The 24,049-nt window shown below is 49.9% G+C and overlaps 3 protein-coding genes across 3 annotated transcripts; 2 read left to right on the top strand and 1 right to left on the bottom strand.

Moving 5' to 3' along the window:
* Positions 1-4,281: 4,281 nt before the first annotated feature.
* GCC1 (GRIP and coiled-coil domain containing 1) lies at positions 4,282-9,935 on the bottom strand. Its single transcript, XM_010947577.3, has 2 exons — positions 8,451-9,935; positions 4,282-7,097 (listed from the first exon to the last, which is right to left on the bottom strand). The coding sequence occupies exons 1-2, from the start codon at positions 9,480-9,482 to the stop codon at positions 5,802-5,804; spliced, it is 2,328 nt and encodes a 775-aa protein (XP_010945879.2). The 5' UTR covers positions 9,483-9,935; the 3' UTR covers positions 4,282-5,801.
* Positions 9,936-12,426: 2,491 nt separating this feature from the next.
* ARF5 (ARF GTPase 5) lies at positions 12,427-15,441 on the top strand. The gene is made up of 6 exons (XM_074367131.1): positions 12,427-12,636; positions 13,153-13,233; positions 13,581-13,690; positions 14,148-14,219; positions 14,724-14,849; positions 14,953-15,441. Exons 1-6 carry the CDS (start codon positions 12,570-12,572, stop codon positions 15,037-15,039), a joined length of 543 nt encoding a protein of 180 aa, XP_074223232.1. The 5' UTR covers positions 12,427-12,569; the 3' UTR covers positions 15,040-15,441.
* A 1,782-nt stretch (positions 15,442-17,223) lies between these two features.
* Positions 17,224-22,702, top strand: FSCN3 (fascin actin-bundling protein 3). Its single transcript, XM_010947575.3, has 6 exons — positions 17,224-17,367; positions 18,380-19,076; positions 19,393-19,511; positions 21,377-21,536; positions 22,002-22,172; positions 22,497-22,702. The coding sequence occupies exons 1-6, from the start codon at positions 17,224-17,226 to the stop codon at positions 22,700-22,702; spliced, it is 1,497 nt and encodes a 498-aa protein (XP_010945877.1).
* Positions 22,703-24,049: the final 1,347 nt, after the last annotated feature.

The following is a 24,049-nucleotide window of genomic DNA, read 5'->3' as shown; positions in this document are numbered from 1 at the left end:
TATATGTTTGCTGAATTGAGCACATAGTGATATAACTTCAATGTTCCAGGCTGCCCCTGGAAGTAGGTTAAAATTTAGGTTCATAAACACTAGCACCTATGGGTGGGGGTTCCTGGGTAAGTTATCCTTAGTTGGCTGCATCAACAGCACCATTCTCCTGGATCTCTTCCTTTTCCCTTCTTGCATCTCTTTAAGAGACCCAGGAACAGCAGCAGGAGAGGAGAGGGAAGACTCAGACATCAAGAGAGCGGCTGCCTGCGGTTCCCACCGTCCCTTGGCCTCAGTCCTGAAGACTTCCTCAGAGTCTCCTTGAGAAATAAGGTAATGGAGGTGCCTATTCTACAAACCCCTCAAGTACAGGGGTCCGTTAAATATAGGGGCACATGGCCAGAAGCTTCCTGCAGGGGTGCTCAGCTGCAGCAAGACCTGAGGCCCACGGTTTGCCTTGGCGCCTGAGCCTTTGAGCACCTGCCACATCCTGTATCCTCCTTTTCTCAGTGATCTTCCTCATAGCTCTGGAGAGGATTCCCTGATGGGACCAGGCCTAGCTCCCGAACTCCTCTAACAACCGAAAGAGGCTATTTTACCTAGAGTCAACTCAAGTCATATTCCCAGAGACCTAGAGAAACAGCACATCCACTGAAATGGCCAAAGAGAAAACTAGTGGGAAAACAGCACAGTAGGGGAAAGCAACACCGGGAAACACTAAATCTCTCGCTCTGAGCGTGCAAGATTGGTATCTTCCATCTCATGTTCATTCTTTCAGCTATTTATTGAGCACTTAGTATGTGTCAAGTTATGACAAGTCCTGAGAGCACAAAGATGAGTGGGGCCTGGGACATGACCTTGAGGAGTTTAGAAAGTTGTCAAGGAAACAGAGAAGTAAATATTAAAATGAAAGTACAAGAAATGACTGTGCCAAGATTGTAGGAATGAAGTGCTGAAGTACCTCTGGGAAGTACCTGGGCATCCCTGGGTGTCAGAAAAATCAGCCTAGAGGGAGTGATGTTGCAGCTGAGTCTGAAAGGACAGGACCATACTGCAGAGGGCTGCAATGGGGTGGGTGGGGAGAGGAGGGACTTCGAAGGTAGAGGAAACCGTGTACCTAAGGATCCTAGGTTTGGGAAACATAAACTGACCAGGTGATCCAATGTAGGTGTTCAAAACCAACACAAACAGGCTTGGCCTCCAGACTCCTCCAAATCTCCCCTCAGCTGGCTAAGGCTCCAATTTTGGCAGACATTCCAGTGGACAATACATGATGCTCGACAAGGATGCCCACCCAAAGGTGGCTTCATTTTTGAAAACTGACAGCCATTGAACTAAGAGAAAGATAACAGACTCTGCTGTGAACACTAACCCCCAAAATAATTTGGCTGTATGGGCAGCACAGCCTCGCCTCATAAAAAATTTGCATGTAATCTGCATTTAAAAACTCATATTCAGATAAAGTGGTGTCAGTCTTCAGACTCATTCTCTCAGATACGAAAGAGAATGTTTGGTCCCTCGGAGGTAGCCCACAGGGATAGATGAATTTACAATGAACCAGAGATGGTCTCCTTGCTGAAGTCAAGGAACAGGGTTTCCTACTCATGAGGGTCACTGGCCTCCAAGCGGCCTTCACTCTTGTGGGCTCCCTGCCCTGTGGGTTTGTCAGAACCTTTGCTATTTAGGTTATTCAGGAGATCTGGGCCCCAGGAAACACAGGCTGGCACTACTCAAACTCACATAAAACTGACTGGTAACCAAAAGTCCATTTCACAATTTTCCATGTGAAAGAGCTCTGCTGTTACAAAAGAATGAGGCTTTGGAGAACTTATAGGGCAGTTGGTTGCCACTGAAGAGACGACCACCTGCACAAGGATCCCTCCAACCCCATCCCAAGCCAGAAACACAGCCCCTGAATTCCTGGAGCCCCACGCTCTCAGGATTCCACGTTGCCCTCTGCTGGGAGACAGCACAGACAGCAGAGAGCTGGGCCACTTGGTTCAGATTAATGTGTTTGAATCCCAGTCCTGCCATCACTGACTCTGGGCCTTGGGCAATTCATCCTGTAAAGCCTCCATTTCCTCATTTGCAAAACAGATTTTCTTCACAAGACGGTTGCAAGGATTAAGTAAAATAATGTAGGGAAAATGCTAGCCTCCAGCTTCCTACCAGGCACCTGATAAAAGACAGTGGTTATTTTTCCTTTTGTTTACAGCAACAGTTGTGGCTAAGAAACACCGGACTTAAATCCAGAAGAGCTCAGTCTGCCAATTCTGTCAATTCTTGGGGAAAAAAAAAAGAAATTAGTGTGTTTTAGTACCTACTTTATTTCAAATACTGCAGTGGTTCTTTATGTACTTAATTTGTTTTTAATCTGAGAACATAACCCTAAAACAGGTATCATTATTCCCACGATAAGAAAATTAAGTTCAGAGAGATTATGCTATTTATCAAGGTTACAGAGCTGGCAGGACATTGGACTGAGATTCCAACCCAGAATGTCAATCTAGTTCCTTGCTCCCAAAACCATCAATCGGAGGTAAATAGGCTGCCTGGGAGAAGCAGGGGAAGAGACTGGAGAGGAGAGAGTCAAGGAGGCTGAAGACTGGGCAAAGTAACCCATTCTTTAGGATTCTACTTCCAATTCCCAAAGCTGTTTCCCAGCTTTACTGAAAGTTATGGTTGGAACAACCTATAGTAATAGCTGATACCCACCTCTCGTTTTGTTAGAATGATACCAGTTTCAAAATTAACAGTCATCTGGAACCTGGGGGACAGAGCAGAGAGCTCCAGGGCTCTTGTGAAAAACCAGTGTTGCCTGTTCAGCTCTATAATGTAGCACTGGCTGCAACTGACAGCTGGAGACTTTTTCTCCATTTGAAGCAGCCCAGCTCAGCCAAGAGATCAGTCTCTCCAACCCTAGCTGCCAGCTATGGAGACAGGCCCTGACCCTCCCACGTCCTAAAAAGACGGGCAAATACCCAAACTAAGCTGGCTTTGGGGTTAATCAGACTTGGTTCAGACATCTACTTGTTACATGATCTTGGGCAAACCTAACCTCTCAGGCTTTGATTTCTCATCTGTGAAATGGGGGATAACACATGCGAGGAGTAAATGATATAATGGGTGTAAATGGCTCAGCAAGGTGCTGGCACCCTTGACAAGTTACAAAGACAAAAACAACCCTGGGACAGCAGCTTCACAAGACAAAGCTGAGAGCCTCAGAGCTCTGGGTAACAGATGGGGACTTAAAACATCAAGGGCGTGATTATACAGATGTTTATGCCCCAGATCGGAGGTACCCAATAGGACAGACAAAAAAAGAAGAAAGCAGAAAGCTGCAGAGTTATCAGCTTGCCTTCTCATCCTTTTCTCCCTCCATCTCTTCTTCTCAGTGATGGTCCTGATTTGCGTGATAATTAACAAGTACAGTTCAGTCTCATTTTCTTATCGACACACCCCGTGCACTGTCTGATATTCTGGGACCAGAGCCCAAGGAAAATTTATTTTCCTATGTCCGATCTAAATTCTTCCTCTCTCTCCCTTTCCTTTCTTAGAGTATCTAGCACAGGCAAACCAGTCAAGTAAGTGGAAGATGTATCTGAGGGAAGGGGATGTGGAGATAAGGAACTTGTGTCCTTATGGGTAGGAAGGGACCAAGTCTTTCCCCTTCAGCTGGGAGCATTCGCCGCCTTCTGTAAATCAATACGTTAAAGTATTAATCAGAAACTGACTTGCTTCTTTGCTCATTTAATATCTTCTCAAAAGTCAAAGCATGGAATTATTCGTCCGAGGAAAGCACGTGTGACTATGGATCTTTCTATTCTGTCCCGAACCACTGAGCAATAACAACAATCACAGTGTATCCTACGTTGAAGGGGATCAGGTGAGAAAATTAAGAGATGATGATGATAACGATCATTTAGTTTAGCAAGACATTCTGAGAAACTTTTCCAGGATACCATGAACCCTGAAGTATAAGAAAGCACTCATAAACAGATTACTTCTAAAGTTTAAAGCAGTAATTATGGAAGTTTCAAGCCGGCCCATTAAACCCATGAGAAAGCTTTTTCCAGCATAGCTGCCTATACACAAACACATACACACAATTCCAGGCTAAAAAATTTGTGCTGTAATTGAGGCAATTAAAGCACTGAGGTATTCCTCCCCAGATTCAAGCTTCTGGACTGATATAACGAAATATTACTATCCTTTCCACATCCCTTTCATTTACCATTTACATTCACACTCTATTTGTGTCCAGATCTAAATGCCATTAAGGAAGCACACAGGTCAGGTTGGTCAGGTTTAATGATTCCATGGTTTATGTTATTATCATTGAAATACATCACTTCTGCTCTGTTAAGTCTGCTTACTGGAGATAGTCCAGGTCACCCAGGCTCCCAACCAGAACATTTAATCAAGGTCTTTTGTACCCCAAACCCTTACAAGATTGCTATGATGAAATAACAGAAAGATACATTAGTCAGTGGCAAAGCTTTGGTCTTTAGGGTCCAAAGATCTCTACAACCGGCAAGGACACATAGGGGAAAGCAAATAGGGAGGTGATCCTGCTTGAGCTCAACTTTTCTGAGTCCCTCCTTTAATAGTAGTATGTGTGGGTCAGATGAAGCTCATGGACTGAAACTCTATTACCTCTCTAAGTGAGTGAGCAAAGTACCCTGGTGACAGTAACGCCCCAACATCGTGGCAGCAGGGACGTGGAAATTTGGCCAGAATGCTATCCACCAAGCAGCAAGTACTCCAGCCCGGCCTCAGCTGAACCTCCACCACTTTCCCGTGAGGGTCACAGCAACCTTCTGGAATCCTCTGCAGCAAATCTTCCTCTTCTTCCCTGTCCCTACAAAGGCAGAAACAGCTGAAGGAGAGCAGGAGGAGCTAATTCTTTGTATCTAGGCAGGACCAGTTTCCTGATCGGACCCCTCTCTATAAGAAGCTAGAATTTTTTTCTTAATGGAAGTTCAGCATTGAGGAAAAGATAGCAAAGTCATTCACTCACAATCTCAGGCCAGCCTTGGGCAGAGAGGTTCAAGCAGAAACAAGTGTGAGAGGTCTATTATAACCCTGCCAGGCCAAATGCAGGTCCCCCGGGAAATCCCTAAGACCCAACCAGTGCTCGGAGCTCTCTCTAGGATGGTCACAAGCTGTGTGCTTTGTCCAGACTGATTAGGTCATACCCAGCCCTACCTAGACCAAGCTTCCCAATTCCAGGATGAACTCACTGCTCCTCAGCCCTCTGGACTAGGGAACAATCTGTCACTATTTCAAACTTCCTGGTCTCCCTCCAGCCTGGATTTATGGCCCCAGAGAACTGGGGCAAGAGGGGACCAGACTTAAGATTGTGACGGCATGGAGTGAACAGCTGGTTCTTGTGTGTGTTTAGAAGTTAACTGGACTCCCTTTGGGGTCACATGTACTCTGAGCTCTGCGCTAGGGGTACGATATTAAAACCAACAACAACAAAAATCTTATTTTAAAAGACTCTCAATTCCCCAGCTCTTACACCTCTCCATCCTAGCCCCTCCACCCTCCACCCTCCCCTCACACACACACATCACCACCACCACCACCACCACCACCAGAAGACGCTGACCCAATACTTTTAGTATCTGTAGGGCCATGGATAAAATAGCATTAATGGCATTTGGCAGAAAATCTCATTCCACACTGAGGAGTCCTCCCAGTTCAACACAGTGAAGAAATGACAATGTAAGAGAAGAGGCAGGAGAAACCAGAGCCTGTCCCTTCCCACATAAGAGGCACAGAAATCTGAGGAGTTAGTGCAAACGGCATCATCTTTTGCCTGAAGACCACCAACTACCACTGGTTGGGAGCCGCATGATTACTTGTTTCTCCTCTGGACTGAAGTGCAAGATAGTCAGGATGGCTGTGAGCGTCTGCTGGCGGCCCAGTGTGTCCGGCAAGGTCAGGAAGCGGTAGATGATGTTCTTGAGATACTCCAGGTTGGCTCCCTCCCGACTCTGGTCCCTCATGTTCTTTTCGATGTGGCTCTGCAGGGCAGCGACCTCCTCCCGATGCCGCTCCCCCTGCTCCAGCAGCCGATCCTGCAGCCGATGCACCTCCACCTCCAGCCTGTGTTTCTGCTTCCTCAGCGACGTGATCTCCACCTCCTTGCGGGCCAACTGCTCGGCGTACAGGAAGAAAGTGGGCTCGTTGGCCGCTGCCAGCTGCAGGGCTTGGGTCAGGCTATCTGGGGAAGACGTGTCACCGGGCTCCCCAGGACCCACACCACCCACAGGGCTTCGGCGTCCCGGCAGCCCGGCGGACAAGGCCACCGAACGCAGCTGCTCCAGCTCCAGGTCCTTCTCAGCCAGCACGGCCAGGGCGCGGTCCCGCTGCTTGTGCAGCTCCTCCTCCAGCTTCAGCGTGCGGTCCCTGAAGTCCAGCTGGCTCCGCTCCAGCTCCTGCCGGTGGGCATGCTGCAGCCGGGCCAGCTCCTGCTTCCAGTCCTCGGCCTCCTGCTGGTGCTGGCGCTCGAGCTCCTCGCAGGACAGCCGCAGGGAGATGTACTTCTCCTTCAGCTCTGTAAGCTGCTCCTGGGCTTCCTCCAGCTCCTTGCCCAAGTTGCCATCTCTGGCGTTCTTGCTCTTGAGGACCACCTGGGCCCGCATCTTGTACCTCTCAAACTCCTCCTTCAGCTGTTTCAGCTCCTGCTGGTAGTAGAGCGCAGTGGCCTTTTCCCCGTCGGCAGCCTCTGAGCTGGGGATCATCTCTAGGTCACAGAGCTTCTCCACGTCCAAGGTCACCTGGCTCTTCCGGGCTGCAACCTGCAGCAGCCTCTTCAACTTCTCCATCTTGTCCTTCAGGACGTTGACATCCAGGCTGGAATCCTCTCCATGGCTGTCCAGAGGGGATCGGCTGGAGGCCGCTAGCGCCAGCGTCTTGTTCTCCAGGTCCAGCTGCAGGATGCGCTCCTTCAGCTTCTGGATGGCCAGCTGGTCCTTCTGCTTGGCTTTCTCATACGTGCCTAGCAGCTCCGACACCTCGGATATTTGATTCTCCAGGGCCGCCACCCTCTGCTCTTCCACCTGTGATTGCTGGCGTAGCTGATCCTCGGCAAGGGCCGTCTGGAAAACAAGGGAACAGGTGGACATGCAGCCAGACAAGACATGAGGCCGGATGGCAAACTGAGAAAGCAAGAAAGGGGAGCAAAAGGGTCACGGGATGGAGGTAGCCTGGTAAAAACGGGAACTCGGAGTTCTCCTGTTGATTTGGGAGCTAACCGAAGCTCCTATAACCTGTTTAGGTTCTGCTCCCAGACATACAACTACCAAACAATATTAAGAATCTTTGTAGATCTGCCGCTGTTCTGTGTTTCTGCTTTCTCCTCTCATACACCAAGCTCATAAACAAAGTGTGTTCTTTGTTAACCATGTGCTTCCCCAAATCCCATGAAGAAATCATATGACATCCTTTCCCTCTTTCAATATTCCTAGAAGTTCAAAACTGAGTTGGATCTCTCCCCACACTGAAAGGAGGCACTATAAAATAGTGTATCATTCCAGATGTGGATTGCCTTCCATATCAGTAAACAAAGGAAGTTGCAGCCATCAAGCCAGCAGCCCCTGCAGCCACCCCTCAACTGTGCACCCTGAAGATTCAGGATACAGAAAAGCAGGACCCTGGCGCTAGACAGTCAAGGTACATATCAAAGGAATGATTTCAGTGAGCCCAGACTCCACATCTTCCCATACATAGAAAAGAGCTAAATTCATTAACTTGAGATGTCTGGTTTTCTTTAATTAACAGTAATCTTCTGATGTTCCGACTACCTGGTTTTTGTTGCAAAACTCCTATACAGCCTGGCTCCTCCTACCTCTTCAGAGCAGTCCCTGAGAGCTATCTGAGAGGCTATCCTCCAGGCCTAAGTCCTCACATTTGTCCACCAAATACAACAAAATTAATTCTCAACTTCTAGGTTGTGCTTTTTTTTTTTTTCCAGTTGACACAGACAAGGCAAATACTGACTGCAAGCAATTACACGAAGTTATTTTGTCTGAGAAAATTCTCTTTGCCCCCTTCGGTCACTCACCTATAGGCATATACCGCTGCCTATACAGGCATATCCCTGTAAGCATACACTCTACTTTTCACTGCACCGCTGCCCCTCTACTGCTTCACAGAGCACAGCTGGTAAGACGCCAATGCCCAGATGTTCAGAGCTGTCTGGCTCCAACCCAGCCTACACTCAGAAACTCCACACCCTGTCAGAAGCACACTCCTTTGACACTGTCAACACCACACAGAAAAGGGTATCCCAGGACTCACAAGTGAAACTTTCCAAATAGCGTGAAAAATCGACAGTACTGCCATTTAGTTCTAACTACCAGATGAGAAAAGAAAAGAAAACAAAACAAAACCCTAATATTCCCCCACTTCAGGCTAAATGACTAATATTTGAAGATGATGAAAATAATTACCTTCCTCATTTCCTGCTGCAACTGAGCCTGGAAATGGCTCTTAAGGCAGGCGGCCTCTTCCTGGAGCTCCTGCAGCCGGGGGTCAGGCCGATTCTTTTCCTCTCGAAGAGCCTGCAGCTCGCCTTTCAGCTCCTCCACCTCATGGGTCAGCTGCTTGGTCTGCAGTTCAAACCCCTCCATCTGACCGGCCGCATAGGCCCGCCCAGCCAGGGCTTCCCGGGTCTCTTCCAACCGGAGCTCCAAGTCCTGGCGCTGAGTCCTCTCCTCCTGCAGCAGTTTCTGGAGCTCACGCAGCATCAAGGCATGGTCACTCTGCTCTTGGGCCCGATCGTGCTGTTGCGTGATAAGTCGGGCTTTGGTTTCTGCTATCTGCTCCTGCAGCCCCTTCAACTCTCCCTCCAGACGACCCCTCTCCTCCTCTGCCTTTTTACTGGCATCCTCTAAGTCCTGTTTCATCTTCTTTTTGTCAGCCAGATAAGAAGCTTCCATACGGGACTTCTCCTGGGTGACCGTAGCCAAAGAGCTGGTCAAAGTCGCTAACTGAGTCTTTAGCTGGTGCAGTCGTTTGTCCACCTCCCCACCCCCAGACGGTCCATCCCCACTACTACTGCTAACACCACTCTCCGACCCGCTAGCCTCTTCGAACTTTGGAGGTGGCAGTCCGCGGGCCAGTCTGTCATCTTCTACCCCAAACTCACCCTTGGTGCTGGTGAGACTGGCCGCAGTATCCAAGCTGGTGGCGGTCCCAGTGCTATCCTCGCTGTGAGTGGAGCATCGGTCATCCACGGAGTCAGGAAAGGTGAGGCCTTGAGGCTGGACACTTGCGAGGCCCACATCCGCCTCGTGGGATACGGACAGCACCTTGATGCTGGCCTCCAGTGCCTCTTTCTCTTTCAGTAGGCTTTTATAGGCGCGGACTACATCCTTGAGACGTGCCTGGTACTGGAGGAGCTGCTTCTTCTGAGTTTCAATGGTCTCCAGCAGGTCCTTCTTGCTTGGGCCGCCCCCGAAATTCATCCCAAACTTCTCCATGAGGGTTCAGGATGGGTTGCTCCACGTCAGCGTTCGGACAGCCTGGGAGAGGGTCACGAAGCCGCTGGCGGGGGCTGTAACCGACGGGGACAGAGTTGTCCCCGCAGCAGCACATCCACTCCTCACAGCTGTACTATACCGGATGCTGGGCGGCGGGGCAGCCTGGCAGAAGCGCCCGCCAGGACCCCCGGCTGGAGGGCGCGGTTGGGTCCTATCCTAGAGGCGGGGCGACGGTGGCACCAGAGGGGCACACTGCCAGGGCTCGCCCGCACTATCCCAGAAGCCGCTCCACGAGACCTGCTCGCCCGGGCCACAGCAGCACTCAACGGCCCTCGGCGCACGATCTGCCGAACGTTTAAGCTAAGCGTAGCCCCATCCGACTTCCTAACTCTAGCGGCGCGACAACGGCGCTTCCGGGTCCGCTGGAAGTGACGACAGCAAGACGCCTCAGGTCCCGCCCCTAGGGGAGCGAGGTGGGCAGGGCTACTTCAGCTGGTGGATTGGAGGCGGCCTGTTGAGAAGTCAGCCCGGATGAGAGCTGGTTGCTCCCCATCAGAGCAGAGAAAGCAAAGTAGCGTACACATGAGTGATGTTGGTTTCGAGAGGGCGCCTGAGCTTGCCCTAGGGCTATGATCAAGGAGGGGCCGGGGCGACATCGCACTGAGTCTTTACTAAACACCGGAGTAAAGGACAGGCCCCCAACGTTTGTGGGCTCAGTACATTTGTCCCTAAAGAGCAACAATTAAGACTCCCATTTAGATCACGAAAATGGCAGCCCTGTCTAGGACAGCATTTGGCACCTAGTAGGTGTATAGTGTAGTACTTATTAGCACCCTTCCTAAGTTCTGCTGAGTTGATTCAACAAATATATAGAGAGGGCACCCTATAGCCATGATGTCCATCCTAAGTACCAACTACATTTCAGGAGCTTCACAGGGGTTTTGCTATTTAGTCTTCACAATAATCCTGCTGAATGGGTATTATTAGCACTATTTTATAGATAGAGTAACATGAGGCACCGAGAGGTTAAGTAACACGCCTAAGGATGAGTAGTGATTTCCCATCTAACTAGAGATGAGGGAAACAAGCATTGCAGGCAGAGAGAAAAACTTGCAAGGACTCCAGGGGGATCAGAGAGCCTGGCTCACCTGAGGAAACACTGAGAATCATTTCAAGGAGTAGCTTAGAGTATATGGAGGAGGTGACAGTAGATGAGGCTGGCACAATAAATGAGGACCCCAATTAAGGTATTTGAAATTGACCTTGGGTGATAAGAGACTTAAGGATTTTCATCACAAGAGTGGCATCAAGTCTCATATGACATTGTAGAGACACCAAAGTGCAGAAGGCCATTTTCAGTCATGGGAATGAGAGAGTAGTGAAACAGAGCACTAACAGGGATGGGAAGAGGCTAATTAAAAGAGCTAAAGATGTAGAATTGACCTGACTTGGGCACCACCAGTTGTGTTATTGTATCAGGACTCTTTTAAATGTGCTCTTCAACCTTGTAAAAGCCTTCTTAGGAATGCAAGTCTAGGATTGAAAAGTAAAAAAGTCATGTACTCACTCATACCCAGTGCCCAGAGTTTGTCTCTTTACAGACTTTGAGGGTCAGGATGGAGTAGACCCAGTTTCTTAGTAGCCCAGATAACATCCAGCTGCATCATAGAAAACATTCAAGATGCATTACCTCATCATTTTAATCTTCACCATAACCTCATGAGACAGGACAGATACTAGTCTCCTTTTCTAGATGAGAAAATGATAGGTTGTGAGTATTGTTGAAGTCAAGCCCTCAACAACAACAAAAAAAAGGCAGAACTGAGATTTGAACTGAGGCCTGCAACAATGGCACATAGTAGACACTCAATAAATAATTGTTAAATGAGTATATGAAGGAAGAGGGAAGGGTCTCTGATTCCCAGATCACCTTACCATGTCCAGTCCGTAAGCAATTGATCCTAGAAGCCCACTGGGAATCCTGAAGAGGCAAAAGGCCTGCCCCTGCTCCACTGAGCAACCAATTAGTCCAATCAACCCAGCCAACATTTCTTAAGCATATGTTAAGTGCCTGGCATTGACCCAGTCTCTGACACAGAAGAAATTTAAATTAATTCCTATGTTGCTATTTCCCCCCAGATGCTAAGTTGAGTGGGGAAATAACTTGTTAAGTTCTTTGGTAAGAGCATCACAAAATCCTAGATAATTGTGCATTAAAAATCTAGGTTCCTAGGTCTGCGGCAGTGAGAAAGGAGCTTCAGAAAGGCTGCCTGGTGCGACTGAAAGGCATTGTTTCCAAGGGCCATTGAGGCGAACTGTTAAGTTCTCCACTATGCAGGAGTAGGGTCTACGATCCCGCCACCCGGAACTGGGGCTCTTTCACAGGTTCTGCTGATTGGAGCTCTATGGAACAGGCGTTTTAAGGAACCACGAAGGCCAGCTATCACTCGGGCATCTTCTTCCACCTCTGGAGCACTCCTCTGGAGATTCTGTGGTCACTGAACCACTTGCTACGTTCAAAGTCCCTCGCTGGGAGCCGAGAGGACAAAAGAGGGCTAAGACATCAGCACAGAACTTCCGCTCCCTCCCCGGGTGGGTGGTACACACAGTCGAGGCTGCTAGTTACCAAGAGGTAAACCGGTGAGCAGAGCGGACTGGAAGGAACAAACCAAAACCCAGGGCCGGCCACTGAAGATAGGGGTGGAGGGCCGTTATGGAGCGTTGTGGGCTTTCTTCGGCCCGGGTTGCCGATTCAGCAGCCACAGACCTGACAGGCGTGCTAGAAACAGTAGGAGACCCAGACCCTTTCAATCTTTAAAGTCGGCGCGCGACCCGGAGAAGCTGCGGAGATTCACACGGCATGGGTGTCTCCCAGAGTCAGGGCCCGGCGGGGCGGGGGCGGGGCTAAGGGCTGGGTGGGGCGGAGCCATGGCGGGGGCGGGCCCGGGGTGACGTAGGGCGGGCCAGGACGCGCGGAGGCGGCGGCGGCACCTCCTCCTTCTGCTGCTGCGCCCCATCCCCCAGCCGCCGGCCGGTTCCAGCCCGCACCCCGTGTCGGTGCCCGCGCCCCCTCCCCCCGGCCCCGCCATGGGCCTCACCGTGTCTGCGCTCTTTTCGCGGATCTTCGGGAAGAAGCAGATGCGGATCCTCATGGGTGAGGCAGATCGTGCGCGCGGCCGGGACGGGAGCGTCGGCCCCCGCGCAGCCCTCCCGCCCCCGCGTCCCTCCAGCCCAGCTCACCCGGGTCTCTGACCCCGAGTCACCCAGCTCCTAACCCCCTGGGTCTGCTACTCTCGGGTAGGTCGCAGTCTGCAGCACCGCCCCCGGGGCCTGAGACCAGAAGCTGCGGGCCTGGGTAGGGTGAAGCTCCCTCAGCCCGAGCTGGGCTGGCAAGAAGGGAGGATTCCGCCCTTGGAGACGACTTTTAAAAGGAGCGCGGCCCTCCTCTTGAGCCTCTTATCCCTCAGTCCTCTGCCACCTCTCGCCCGCTTGGGGGGCAAGAGTTGGCGCTCACCACCCAGCCTGCCCCCGAGGCCCTGAAGGTAGATAACAGCGCGCACCTGGAGGCTCTCCGCCCCCGTCACCATCAGCTGTCCTGGCCTCTCCCGTTCCCTGGGCTCTAGGGGGCTCCCTCGCTCCCATCTCCATTCGTGTGTCCCTCTCGTTGCAGTTGGCTTGGATGCAGCGGGCAAGACCACAATCCTGTACAAACTGAAGTTGGGGGAGATTGTCACCACCATCCCCACCATAGGTGAGTCCGGAGGCAAGGCCGGGAGGAGCGGGAGCGCGGAGGCGGGCCTTCTCAGGATCTGTTGCCCATTCTGCCCAAGGCCCTTATCTCTTGGTAGGGATCTGACCCTGACATCAGATACTGCTACCTGAGAAGTGGGTCAGGGTATCTTTACGTGCAGGGTGGTGCCGAGGAGGGTTAGTTATGACCTAGCCCCGCCCCGTCCGTGGACTGCCGGCCCTCTGGGATTCTCTTCCTTTGAGCCTTGATCGCTGCCTTCTGGTTTTGTGTCCCTGCTGAATCCACAGTTTTCGTGAGTTCCTTCCTAGCAGGACTTTTTTCTCCTATTTTTCCCAATCAATCTGCAGGCTTCAATGTGGAAACAGTGGAATACAAGAACATCTGTTTCACAGTCTGGGACGTGGGAGGCCAGGACAAGATTCGGCCTCTGTGGCGGCACTACTTCCAGAACACTCAGGTTGGGGCTCCTCAACCCCAGAGGAAGAGGTATTAGGGTTAGGAAGACTGAGGTGATGGCCCAGGCCAGGAAAAAACCCTTACCTCCTTCTCCCTGCTTTTATGCTAGCCTCTCCTCATCCTTCACACTGGCCTCAGTCTTCTGAGACTTGGCCACCTTAGACTTCTCCTGAGAAGCAGAATTCTGAATCCTCGCTGCCTGATTTAGCTCTCATCACATGTCTTTCCCTGTTCCCTTGCACATCTTGTAGCTAGACTGCTCGCCTGAGGGCAGAGGCTGTATCCTTTGCAGGGTGTCTTCAGTTTGTGCTAGGACATCTGCAGAGCTGTAATGGAAGTTTACTAGATGAGAAGGGTTTAGACACAATGAAAGATGAGCAGGAGAGAGAAAGAGCCAAATGAGAATGTGTATGTCCCAGGCACCAGTGATTGCTCCTCCTTTCTTCTGTCTCACCCAGGGCCTCATCTTTGTGGTGGACAGTAATGACCGAGAGCGGGTCCAGGAATCTGCTGACGAACTCCAGAAGATGGTGAGCACCCAGCGCCCGGGGTCAGAGGGGTCTCTGTGCTGGTGTGAGAGTCAGGAAATTCCACAGGCCTTGAATGTGCGTCCCTCTTTGTGGACACAGTCATAGGAAGTAGCTCACCCTGTTTTGAATTGAGGTCAGGTAAAAGGTATAGGACTTACTTTTCCCTTGAATTCTCTCACATCTTCACACCTGGGTCTGAGAAGTTGGTGAGGAGAGGGGAATTATATACATGGTGGAAAGAAACACCCTCTTACTTTATTGCTTTTCCATTTGGAAACTTTTGTCATTTTGACAAGGGCCAATACTCAAGTTAGAAAAAGGCCCTTTCTGGACTTCAGGCCAAAACAGCCTCAGGCTGATTTATAATTCTCTGTCTTGTGTTCGGCCGTAGACAACACAGTATTCTATTGTTCCCACAAATAGGGAGCTCCCCTACACAGCCGGGAAGAGGGAGCTAGGGGGCCCCCCTGGAACCCCAGATTCCACCCCCTTCGCCTCTCTTAGCTGCAGGAGGATGAGCTGCGGGATGCGGTGCTGCTGGTGTTTGCCAACAAGCAGGACATGCCCAACGCCATGCCCGTGAGCGAGCTGACCGACAAGCTCGGGCTACAGCACTTGCGCAGTCGCACGGTGAGGGCCTGCCTCTCCCGAGGGAGCCCCAGGCCGGGGCAAAAAATAAAGTCATCTCCTCTTCTTCCCTGCTCCTGACCTCTTTCTTTCCTTCTCCCCACAGTGGTATGTCCAGGCCACCTGTGCCACCCAAGGCACAGGCTTGTACGATGGTCTGGACTGGCTGTCCCACGAGCTGTCGAAGCGCTAACCGACCAGGGGCCGGCCCCTGCTGCCCGGAAGCTCCCGCGTGCATCCCGGGAGGACCAGACTCCCGGACTCCTCAGGCCGTGCCCCTCCCTCCCAGCTCCTCCTCCCCGGCAGACACAGGCCTCTGCTCCGGCTCCTGCCTGCATGTTCTCTCTGTTGTCGGATCCTGGAGCCCGGCTCTCTGGGCACGGAGTGGTCCGCTCTCCTGCCTGCTGGGAGCTGTGGAAAGGGGCTTCCAGGGCCAAGGCCCCTTCTTCCAAAGGAGGAGCAGAGATCTGGGTTTACTTTTGTTTTTTCCATTTTGGGTGTACCCTTGGGGCCAGGTGGGGAGGGAAGGTGAGGGCTCCGGGTGGTGCTATGATGTGGCACTGGATATTGAGTAATAAATTTGCTGTGGTTTGTACGTGGTGTTGTCCATAGCCTGGAGGTGGGGGGCTGGATTGTTGGCTGTAAAGAGACAATATAGGGGAGGCTCAAAGCAGCTAAGGGTGCAGGTCCCACCCCCTCCACTGAGTGGGTGCGTGCACGCGCGCACACACACACACACACACACACACAATCACTGCCCTCATCTAGCCCAGCTCCTCCGTCCTCATTCTCGAGGCTGGAAGTACTTTAGGGGCTCCAGTGGAAGAAATCCCATTCCTTCCCCAATTCCAAGGAGCCTTTTCTGAGGGTAACAGGCTCTGCCTTCGTGGTTCCATAGGCCACACAATCCCATTTCCCATCCATCTCCCAGCTACTTAGAGCAGTGGTTCTTAATGATGACTGTGCACATTAAAATTTGAGGGGCAAGGAATACTTATTAAAAATAAGAGTCCTGAGGTGCACTTCAGAAAATGTGATTCAGGGGGAGGGTATAGCTCAGTGGTAAAATGCATGCGTAGCATGTACAAGGTCCTGGGTTAAATCCCCAGTATCTCTGTTTAAAAATAAATAAATAAATAAATAAATAAACCTAAAATTATCTCATGAAAAAATATTTTAAAAAGGAAAAAGAAAAAAATTTTTTTAGATGTGATTCATCAGAACTGGTCTGAGGCCCAAGAATATGCATTTTGGTGTTTCTACCACTCGTAGCCTATTAGCCTTGTTTTATAAAACATTGTTAGGGCCTGGGGGATTACGGCCCCTCATTGTGCACCCCTGAGACTTTCTACCTGTGAAGACTTCACCTACGGGGAAGAGGAAGATGCGTGTACTGGACCAGGGCTGTGGGCTATTCAGGTATGGCTCACTCTGCCCATTTCTCTTTGCATCCTAGCAAAGCTTAAACAAGACCCACTATCACCATGATTATTTCTTTTTCCCTTTGTCCCTTCTTATTTCATGTCGGTTTCTCCAAGTTCTGAGGTGGTTTTCTCCATGGGCTTTGTAGGTAGTGAATCCTGGAGGCGGTTGACCAGCAGAGACTCCTTCATCAGGGAAGGGCGGGTACCCTTAGGGGCAGCCCTGGCTGTCTGTCCAGCAGCAGTGCACCTGGGGACTGTGAGGAGGGTGTTCTGTGCTCCCCCAACCTGGGCCATTCTCCTTACCCTGCTCCTGAGTCAGCCCTTCCTGACTGACACGAGTAATTGGATTCTTGCTGGTTACCTAGGGTTTCCTCACACTCCCTGAAAAGTACCCTCTGAGACATTTTGGTCTCATTCTCCCAAGGGCCATAAAAGTTAATAGATTTTTCTTGGATATCTTGAATTCTAAAAACACTTGAACCCCGTGGGATCCAGGCAGAACCCACTTCTAAAGAAGAAAGAGGCTGGTTTCTATCCTGCCACTGAAATGAGAAACAGAAGTGGAGAAGGGGAGGGACTTGCCTGAAGTCGCAGGTGGTCACTGGCACAAGCTGAAGTTCTGCTTCCCAGTCTTAACTCGGTGCCCTCGGTGCCTGCAGTGAGGTGGGAGGATAAAGCCAGAGGCCCCGGACCCACTTCCTCTGGCCCGTGGATTGATGTTGCTGAGCCAGTCCTTTCCCCTCTATGGTGGGATAAGAGGCAGACCTCACAGTCACAATGCTCCCGGGTCACAGAGGCACTGGGCCCCAGGCCGGCCTCTGCCCGGGAAGTTCCCTCTGGGAACGTCTTCTGGTGGGTACTAAGGGCCTGATTCCAGGCCCTATGGCCTGTGGAACCTCACCACTGGGGGGAAGGCTGGGCCGGACGGAGTCATCACCTGTGGTGCCGGCCGCATGGACGAGGTGGAGTGGATGCCAAGACAACCCAAGGCCGAGGACCTAAGGGTTGGGCTCATCAGCTGGGCAGGATCCTACCTCACTTTTGAGACATATAAGAATACGGTCACTGCTACTGCAAAGGGTTTGGGCCGGAGACAGGTAATGAAGCAAACCTGCACTGGAACCATTTTTCCCAGTGGCCAAGCTGTGTGTGTGTGTGGGGGGGCGGTGGTGGGGAGATAGGGGGGCACTTTTAACCTAATGACTTACTAGCCTCTGCCATTGCCGGGACAAGCCAGGCTCATCTCCCTCTCTCTAAGCGTGTTGCATGAGGGGAAGCCTCAGCCCTGGCTTTGCTACCTTGTCTTGCTCTGGGTGCTCCCAACCCTCTATATCAGCACAGAATGATTGCATTATCACAAAAAGGAGAGGTGGAGAGCCCAGACTAGCAGGCAGAATTGTGGACATCCGGGGGAAGTTGGATCAGTGGAGTTACTGCAAGGTCTATGTTTCCGTTCTGGCTATAGTTTGAGAATGGGGTACTTTAGAAGCCATAGGAGAGTTGGTCTTCTTTTGAGAGAGTGATGTAGGCACCTCCAGGCTGGTGCTACAGAGAGGCAATAACAAAGTCCTCCCACTTAGAACAAGCTTGATCACAGCTGAAACAGATTATTGCATCTCGGCTGTCTGTGCTTCCATCCTCATCCCCGGAGCCCAGGCCTGCCTGTAAGAGGTCTTGCTTTTCTCCTGCCATGTTGGAGAGGTGGCCTTTGGAGGTGGATATGTTGGCTAAGTGTGCTGTTCAGGGGCAACTATGAGAAGAGAGAAGTAAGACTTAAACCGAAGCATTTATTGGAAAGTTGGGTATTTAAGGAAGTGATCAAGGAAGAAAGAGGGAGTTTTACCTTCTGTTGCCTGAAAGGGTTGGGTATCTAGAACTTCTCCTGGAGTCTTGAGAAACCTTATAGCTCCAGTGTGGAGGTGCCCTAAGATCTTTGGATTACCACGGGATGAGAGGGTAGAAGAGTGGACAGTAAGGAGGCCGATGTGGAGGGAAGGTGGATGTTCTCAGTGAAGGTGCTGGGGTGATACAGGGGGTGACGGTCATGGACTCCCCAGTCTAATCTCTTGGCAGTACTGATTCCCCTCTTCTTCCTCCCGATGCCTCCAGACCTGGGAGATCCTAGTGAGCAATGAGCATGACACACAGGCTGTGGTCCGACTAAGAAGCTTGCAGGGCCTTTACCTTCTGTGTGAGGCGAATGGTTCTGTGTGCTATGGCCGGCCAAAGACAAGCCATCATGGATGTTTCCTACTCCGTTTCCACCGCAATGGTAAATGGACCCTCCAGTGCATAATCAGTGGTCGTTATCTGGAGTCTGATGGCGAGAATGTTTTCTGCACTTCCCGGGTCCTCTCAGCATACCACATGTGGACCCCCCGGCCAGCCCTGCATGCCCATGTAATCCTCTACAGCCCCCTCAACCACTGCTATGCCCGGGCTGACCCCACCATAGGCAGAGTCTGGGTGGACACACCAATTCCCTGCCTAGAAGAATGTGGCTTCCTGTTGCACTTCCAAGATGGATGCTACCACCTGGAGACCTCTGCACACACCTTCTTGTCCCACTTAGACCGGCTGGTCTCCGAACCCTCAACACAGACAGCTTTTCACATGCAAGTGCGGCCTGGAGGGCTTGTGGCACTGAGCGATGGGGAAGGAGGCATGTTGTATCCACAGGGCCCACGCCTGCTCCTAAGCCTGGGTTCCAATCCACATCGGGGCGAGGAGTGGTTCATCCTCAAGCGCTGCCCTACCTGGGTCAGCCTCAGGTCAAAGACTCGGAAATTTCTCTCCGTCATCTACGGCAAGTGCTAGGTCCAACACAGCCACAGAGGGAGGGAGGGCTGGAAGAGGAAATTGTGTTTGGGATCAGTGAGGATTCTGAACCTACTGATAAGGAAGATCCTGAGGTCCCAAGAGGATCTCTTGTGCCATGAAGAAGGCCTTTAAGGCAGAGGCATGGCTTTGAGGGGAAAGTGACCTGGGTCTTCTCCAGCCTACTATGGTCCAACAGAAGGTGATGAAGGCTGAGGAAGGAAAACAGAGGGAACAACAGCCAAAAGTATGGCGGAGGAGCTGAGACTAGACTCAGGCTTCTCTGACATGTTCTTCCTCCACAGATATTGAGGTGTGTGCTGCCTCTGAGCATGTAATCCCAGTGTCCTTGTTCCAGTTTGAATGTGATGGCGAGAGCCCCAACTTGCAGATTCGTTCAGCCAATGGCTGCTACCTGGCCCAGGTAAGCCCTTGACTTTCTGAGCAGGGGACCCCTTAAGCCCTGAGGTCTCCCTCTCTAGACACACTTTTTCCTTCTTTAAGGCAGATAGTCAGATGGTGAGGTGAACTATGGAGGCTCTTGTCAATAAACATTCATTTTCATCCAGTGGGCCCACATTCATCCAATGGGACCTCTTGTTTAAAAAAAAAATCTTAAAAAAACTTTATCAAGGCATAATTTACATACAACAAAATGCACCCATTTTAAGTTTACAGTCAGATACGTTTTGACAAACATGTATACTTATGCTATCATGTCACAACCATAGCACAAGTTAGAGAATATTTCTCTCACCACAGAAATTCCCTCTTACCAATTTTCAGTCAGTTTCCCTCCACTCTGACCCTCCCCACTACCAATAATATATATTCTGTGACTATAGATTAGATTTCCTTATTCTGCAAATTCATAGAAATGGAATCATGCAGTGTTATGGTATATATGCTTCTTTCATTCTACATTTTTTTTTCTTTTTGGTTCATGCAAAGCTCTCTTTTTTTTTTATTAACTTATTTTTTAATTGAAGTATAGTCAATTTACAGTCATTTCACATGTTTTTGAGATACAGCCATGATGTCACATGTATCAATAGTTCATTCTTTTTATTGCCGGATAGTATTCTATAATCCTACTCATAGACACAAACATAATTTGCTTACCCATTCACTTGTTGATAAACACTTGAGTGGTTTCCAGCTTGGGCTATTATGAACAAAGTTGTTATGAACATTCAAGTGCAAGTCTTTTTGTAGGCCTATACTTTCAGTTATCTTGGGCAAATACCTGGGAGTGGAATTATTGGGTCATATGATAAAAAGTGTGTTCAACTTTTTAAGAAGATAATAGGGGGAGGGTATAGCTCAAGTGGCAGAGCACATGCTTAGCATACAGAAGGTCCTCGGTTCAATCCCCAGTATCTCCTTCAAAAAAAGGTAAGTAAACCTAATGACCACCCCCACCAAAATAACTTTTTATGAAGATATGAAGCAGTTTTCTAAAGTGATTGTACTATTTTACATTCTCGCCAGTAATGTATAAGAGTTCTAATTGCTCCACATCTTCACCAACACTGGGTATTATCTATCTTTTTGATTTTAGCCACTCTAAAATTAAAAGTGTAATGCCATCTTATTGTGGTTTTAATTTGTCTTTTCCTTATAATTAATAATGTTGAGCATCTTTACATGTGCATATTGGCCATTTGTATATTTTCTCTGATATACAAAGGTGAGGTGTCTGTTAAAATTTTTTATGCATTTGTTATTGGGTTGTTTGTCTTATTATTGAGTTGTAAGAGCTTTTATGTGTTCTGAAATCAAGTCCTTTGTCAGATATATGTATTGTAAATGTTTTCTCCCAATCTGTGGCTTGCCTTTTCATTTGCTTAATAGTGTCTTTTGAACAGCAAGTTTTTAATTTTGATGAAGTCTAATTTCTCTATTTTATAAATGGTTAGTGCTTTTTTTTTTTGTCCCAAGACATTATTGCCTACCCTAAAGTTGCAAAGAATTTCTCCTATGTTTTCTTCTAGATGTGTTATAGTTTAGATTTCAAATTTATGTCAATGATCCATTTTGAAATGATTTTGGAGTCCGAGCCAAGGGTCATTTCTTTCCATGTGGGATACAGCACAGACTGAAGATGTGGTAGAGCTGAGGCCACAACATATTTTCCAAAAAGCATCTGAGATCATAAGCGTACCCTGGAAGAGTAAAAAAAGCTAGTGGGTGTGTTGTGAGAAAGAGGGTTTAAGAATAAAAATGATGGGAGGAAAGCTGAGATTTTGGGTCCTTGCTTCCCTTCTCTTTTCCTGATATTTTTTCCAGAGGCGTCATAGGACAATTTTGGCTGATGGGCACCCACTGGAGTCTGACACCTTCTTTCGTATGCACTGGAATTGTGGCAGGATCATCCTACAGTCTCCCAATGGACGCTTCTTGGGCATCGCACCCAACGGCCTGCTGATGGCCAATGCCACCATTCCAGGTGAGCGAGCAGACCCCTGCCAAGTTACTCCAAGTGGGAGATGCTTTCAGAGGAAGCTGGGGATATGCTAGAAAGACCACTGGATTTGGGGTCGGAAGATTTGTATACTTGCTGAGTCACTGAATTTTCATCATCACTTGGGCAAACCACTTCTCTGCTGCTCAATTTCATTGTCTCCATCATCAGTGTAGGTGATAGCCAACCTGTCTGCCTCACAGAATTATCATGAGGAGTAAATAGATTCTCACATCTCAAAGGAAGAAAGAATATTAAAATTTCTTGGCCTCCGTGCTGTACTCAGGGATTTCACAAACATTTCACAAGCACCTCACATAAGACCTGGCACATAGTAGGTGTTCACGAAATATTAACACCCTTAGTGCAATTAGTGCTCCTCTTCCTGTTTCCATCAAGGAAAGCATTTAGAGGCAGCCCATCCAGATAACTCCTTCCTGTTTCTTTCAGGCCCAAATGAGGAATTTGGGATTCGATTAGCCAACCGTCCCTTCCTTGCCTTGCGGGGACGGTACGGGTACGTGGGCACCTCGTCCGAACACGACCTCCTGCAGTGCAACATGGATCAGCCTGACTGCATTCACCTGCTGCCCTGCCGCCAGGGCATCTACCACTTCCAAGGTGAGCATCTGCACTTCCTCACCCCTGGGTTCACCGGCGGGCTCGGCCTCAGCCCAGCTCTGACTTCAAGGCCTGCCCCTCAGGGCCTGCTTATTATAATAGAAAAAACAGAGTTTCTGTTGGTTTTCACACTTCAAGGGCCCCAGAGTGGCTGGGCAGAATAGAAAGCAGCCCTCCTGGGTTTCCATGGAGGGTCCTGCCAACACAGGCAGGGTAGGGCAGTCAGGGAGGGCTGGCGTGCCTCCTGGGGGCCTCCTCGGAGGCGGTACTGTGGGCGACTCCCCTGCAGAATGGCCCACCAACCTGAGCTCTTCCCCACCCCAGCACAGAGTGGCTCCTTCTGGTCAATAACGTCCTTTGGCACTTTTCGCCCTTGGGGAAAGTTCGCCCTCAACTTCTGCATAGAGCTTCAGGGCAGCAACTTGCTCACGGTGCTGGCACCCAACGGCTTCTACATGAGATCAGACCGAAGCGGCACCCTGGTGGCGGACAGCGAAGACATTACCAGAGAGTGTATTTGGGAATTCTAGGTAAAGTAAAGTGGGTAAGGACCTGGGGGTGGGGGAGCAGGAGGAGAAGAGAGGAGTGTGGGGAGGCAGGTGAGGGCAAGATCAAAATGTACCGCAGGCTGACTTCTGTCCCACAACTCCAGACGTTTCTCCAAATCTGTGCCTTTCCTCAGGACTTCTAAACCTAGACCAGCGAGAGAGGAGGATCTAGGGTTCTCACTCTCGTGTCCTGCCGACACGTGCTTGCAAGCAAGCCTGCAGGGCACAGGACGAGGTGTACTTGTGAATCTAGCTCTCCATTGAGATCCGGAGTTTTGCCCCATTTATAGGGAAGTCAGGTAGCTTTGGGGGTATCTTTTTCACCCTATGCACTTTCTATTCCCACAGCACTGGATCCCTGGGATGCTGATGGCTCCCAGATATCTATCTGCGGCACTGACCCTTCTCCTAATCTCACCTAACATCATACCTTTCCAACTTCCTGATTGACGGTTGGCTTGACTTCATCCTGCCATCCCCTCAAAATCAGCCTTGTCACCCTTCCCTTCAAAGGTGATTCTTCCTGTCCTCCCCATGGCCATCGAGAACACCACCATCCTCGCAAACGCTCAGGCTCAAGACCCATCACCGCCTCTCCTTCCTCCCTTTCATTCCTTTCACCAAACCCTGAAATGGGTACTTCCTTAGCAATGCCTCTTGAGTGCCTGCTCCTTCTTAATTACCATTGCCAGTCACTGCAACAAGGGCTCGCCAGCAGCCCTCCCTGTCACCAAGCCCATCTTCTCCACACCAAGTTCCCTTTCCTAAGGTGCTGCCTTCATTCAATCGTTCCCTGCTCACAACTCTTCAGGGCACCTCACTGCCCTTAGCCTGGCCCCTTCACAATTGACATCTCTTTCCTGGCTTGGGAATTCATGAAGATGTTGTGGAAAGAGATTCAGTTTTTTGTTTCTGTTTTGGTTTTGACAGAGGTACTGGGGATTGAACCAAGGATGCCATGCATGCTAAGCATGCCCTCTACCACTGATCTATACTGATCCCTGCAAGAGATTCAGTTTTGATATTATATAGACCTGGAACCAAAACTTTCTACTAGAGCTCTAACCCCACAGAAATTGCTCTAACACTTCTAGGCCTTGCCTTCCTTGTCTGCAAAATGGGAGTAGTGTCTACTACATAGGGTGGTGCGAGGGTTCAATGACTGCATACATCTTGACAGGGATCCCCATAAATGTTCACTCTTTTCCTCTATTTTCTACCAGTTTTCTACACAAGCCCTTTAACTGTGGCCAAATTGGAGGAAATAAAATGAAATTCCACTGGACCTCTTTTCTTACCTATCCCTTGAAGCATTTGGATTGAACTAAA

The sequence above is a fragment of the Camelus bactrianus genome, chromosome 7 (assembly GCF_048773025.1).
Source record: "Camelus bactrianus isolate YW-2024 breed Bactrian camel chromosome 7, ASM4877302v1, whole genome shotgun sequence".
NCBI lineage: Eukaryota > Metazoa > Chordata > Mammalia > Artiodactyla > Camelidae > Camelus > Camelus bactrianus.
The sequence above is the reverse complement of the archived record's forward strand: the minus strand, read 5'-3'. Positions and strand labels throughout refer to the sequence as shown.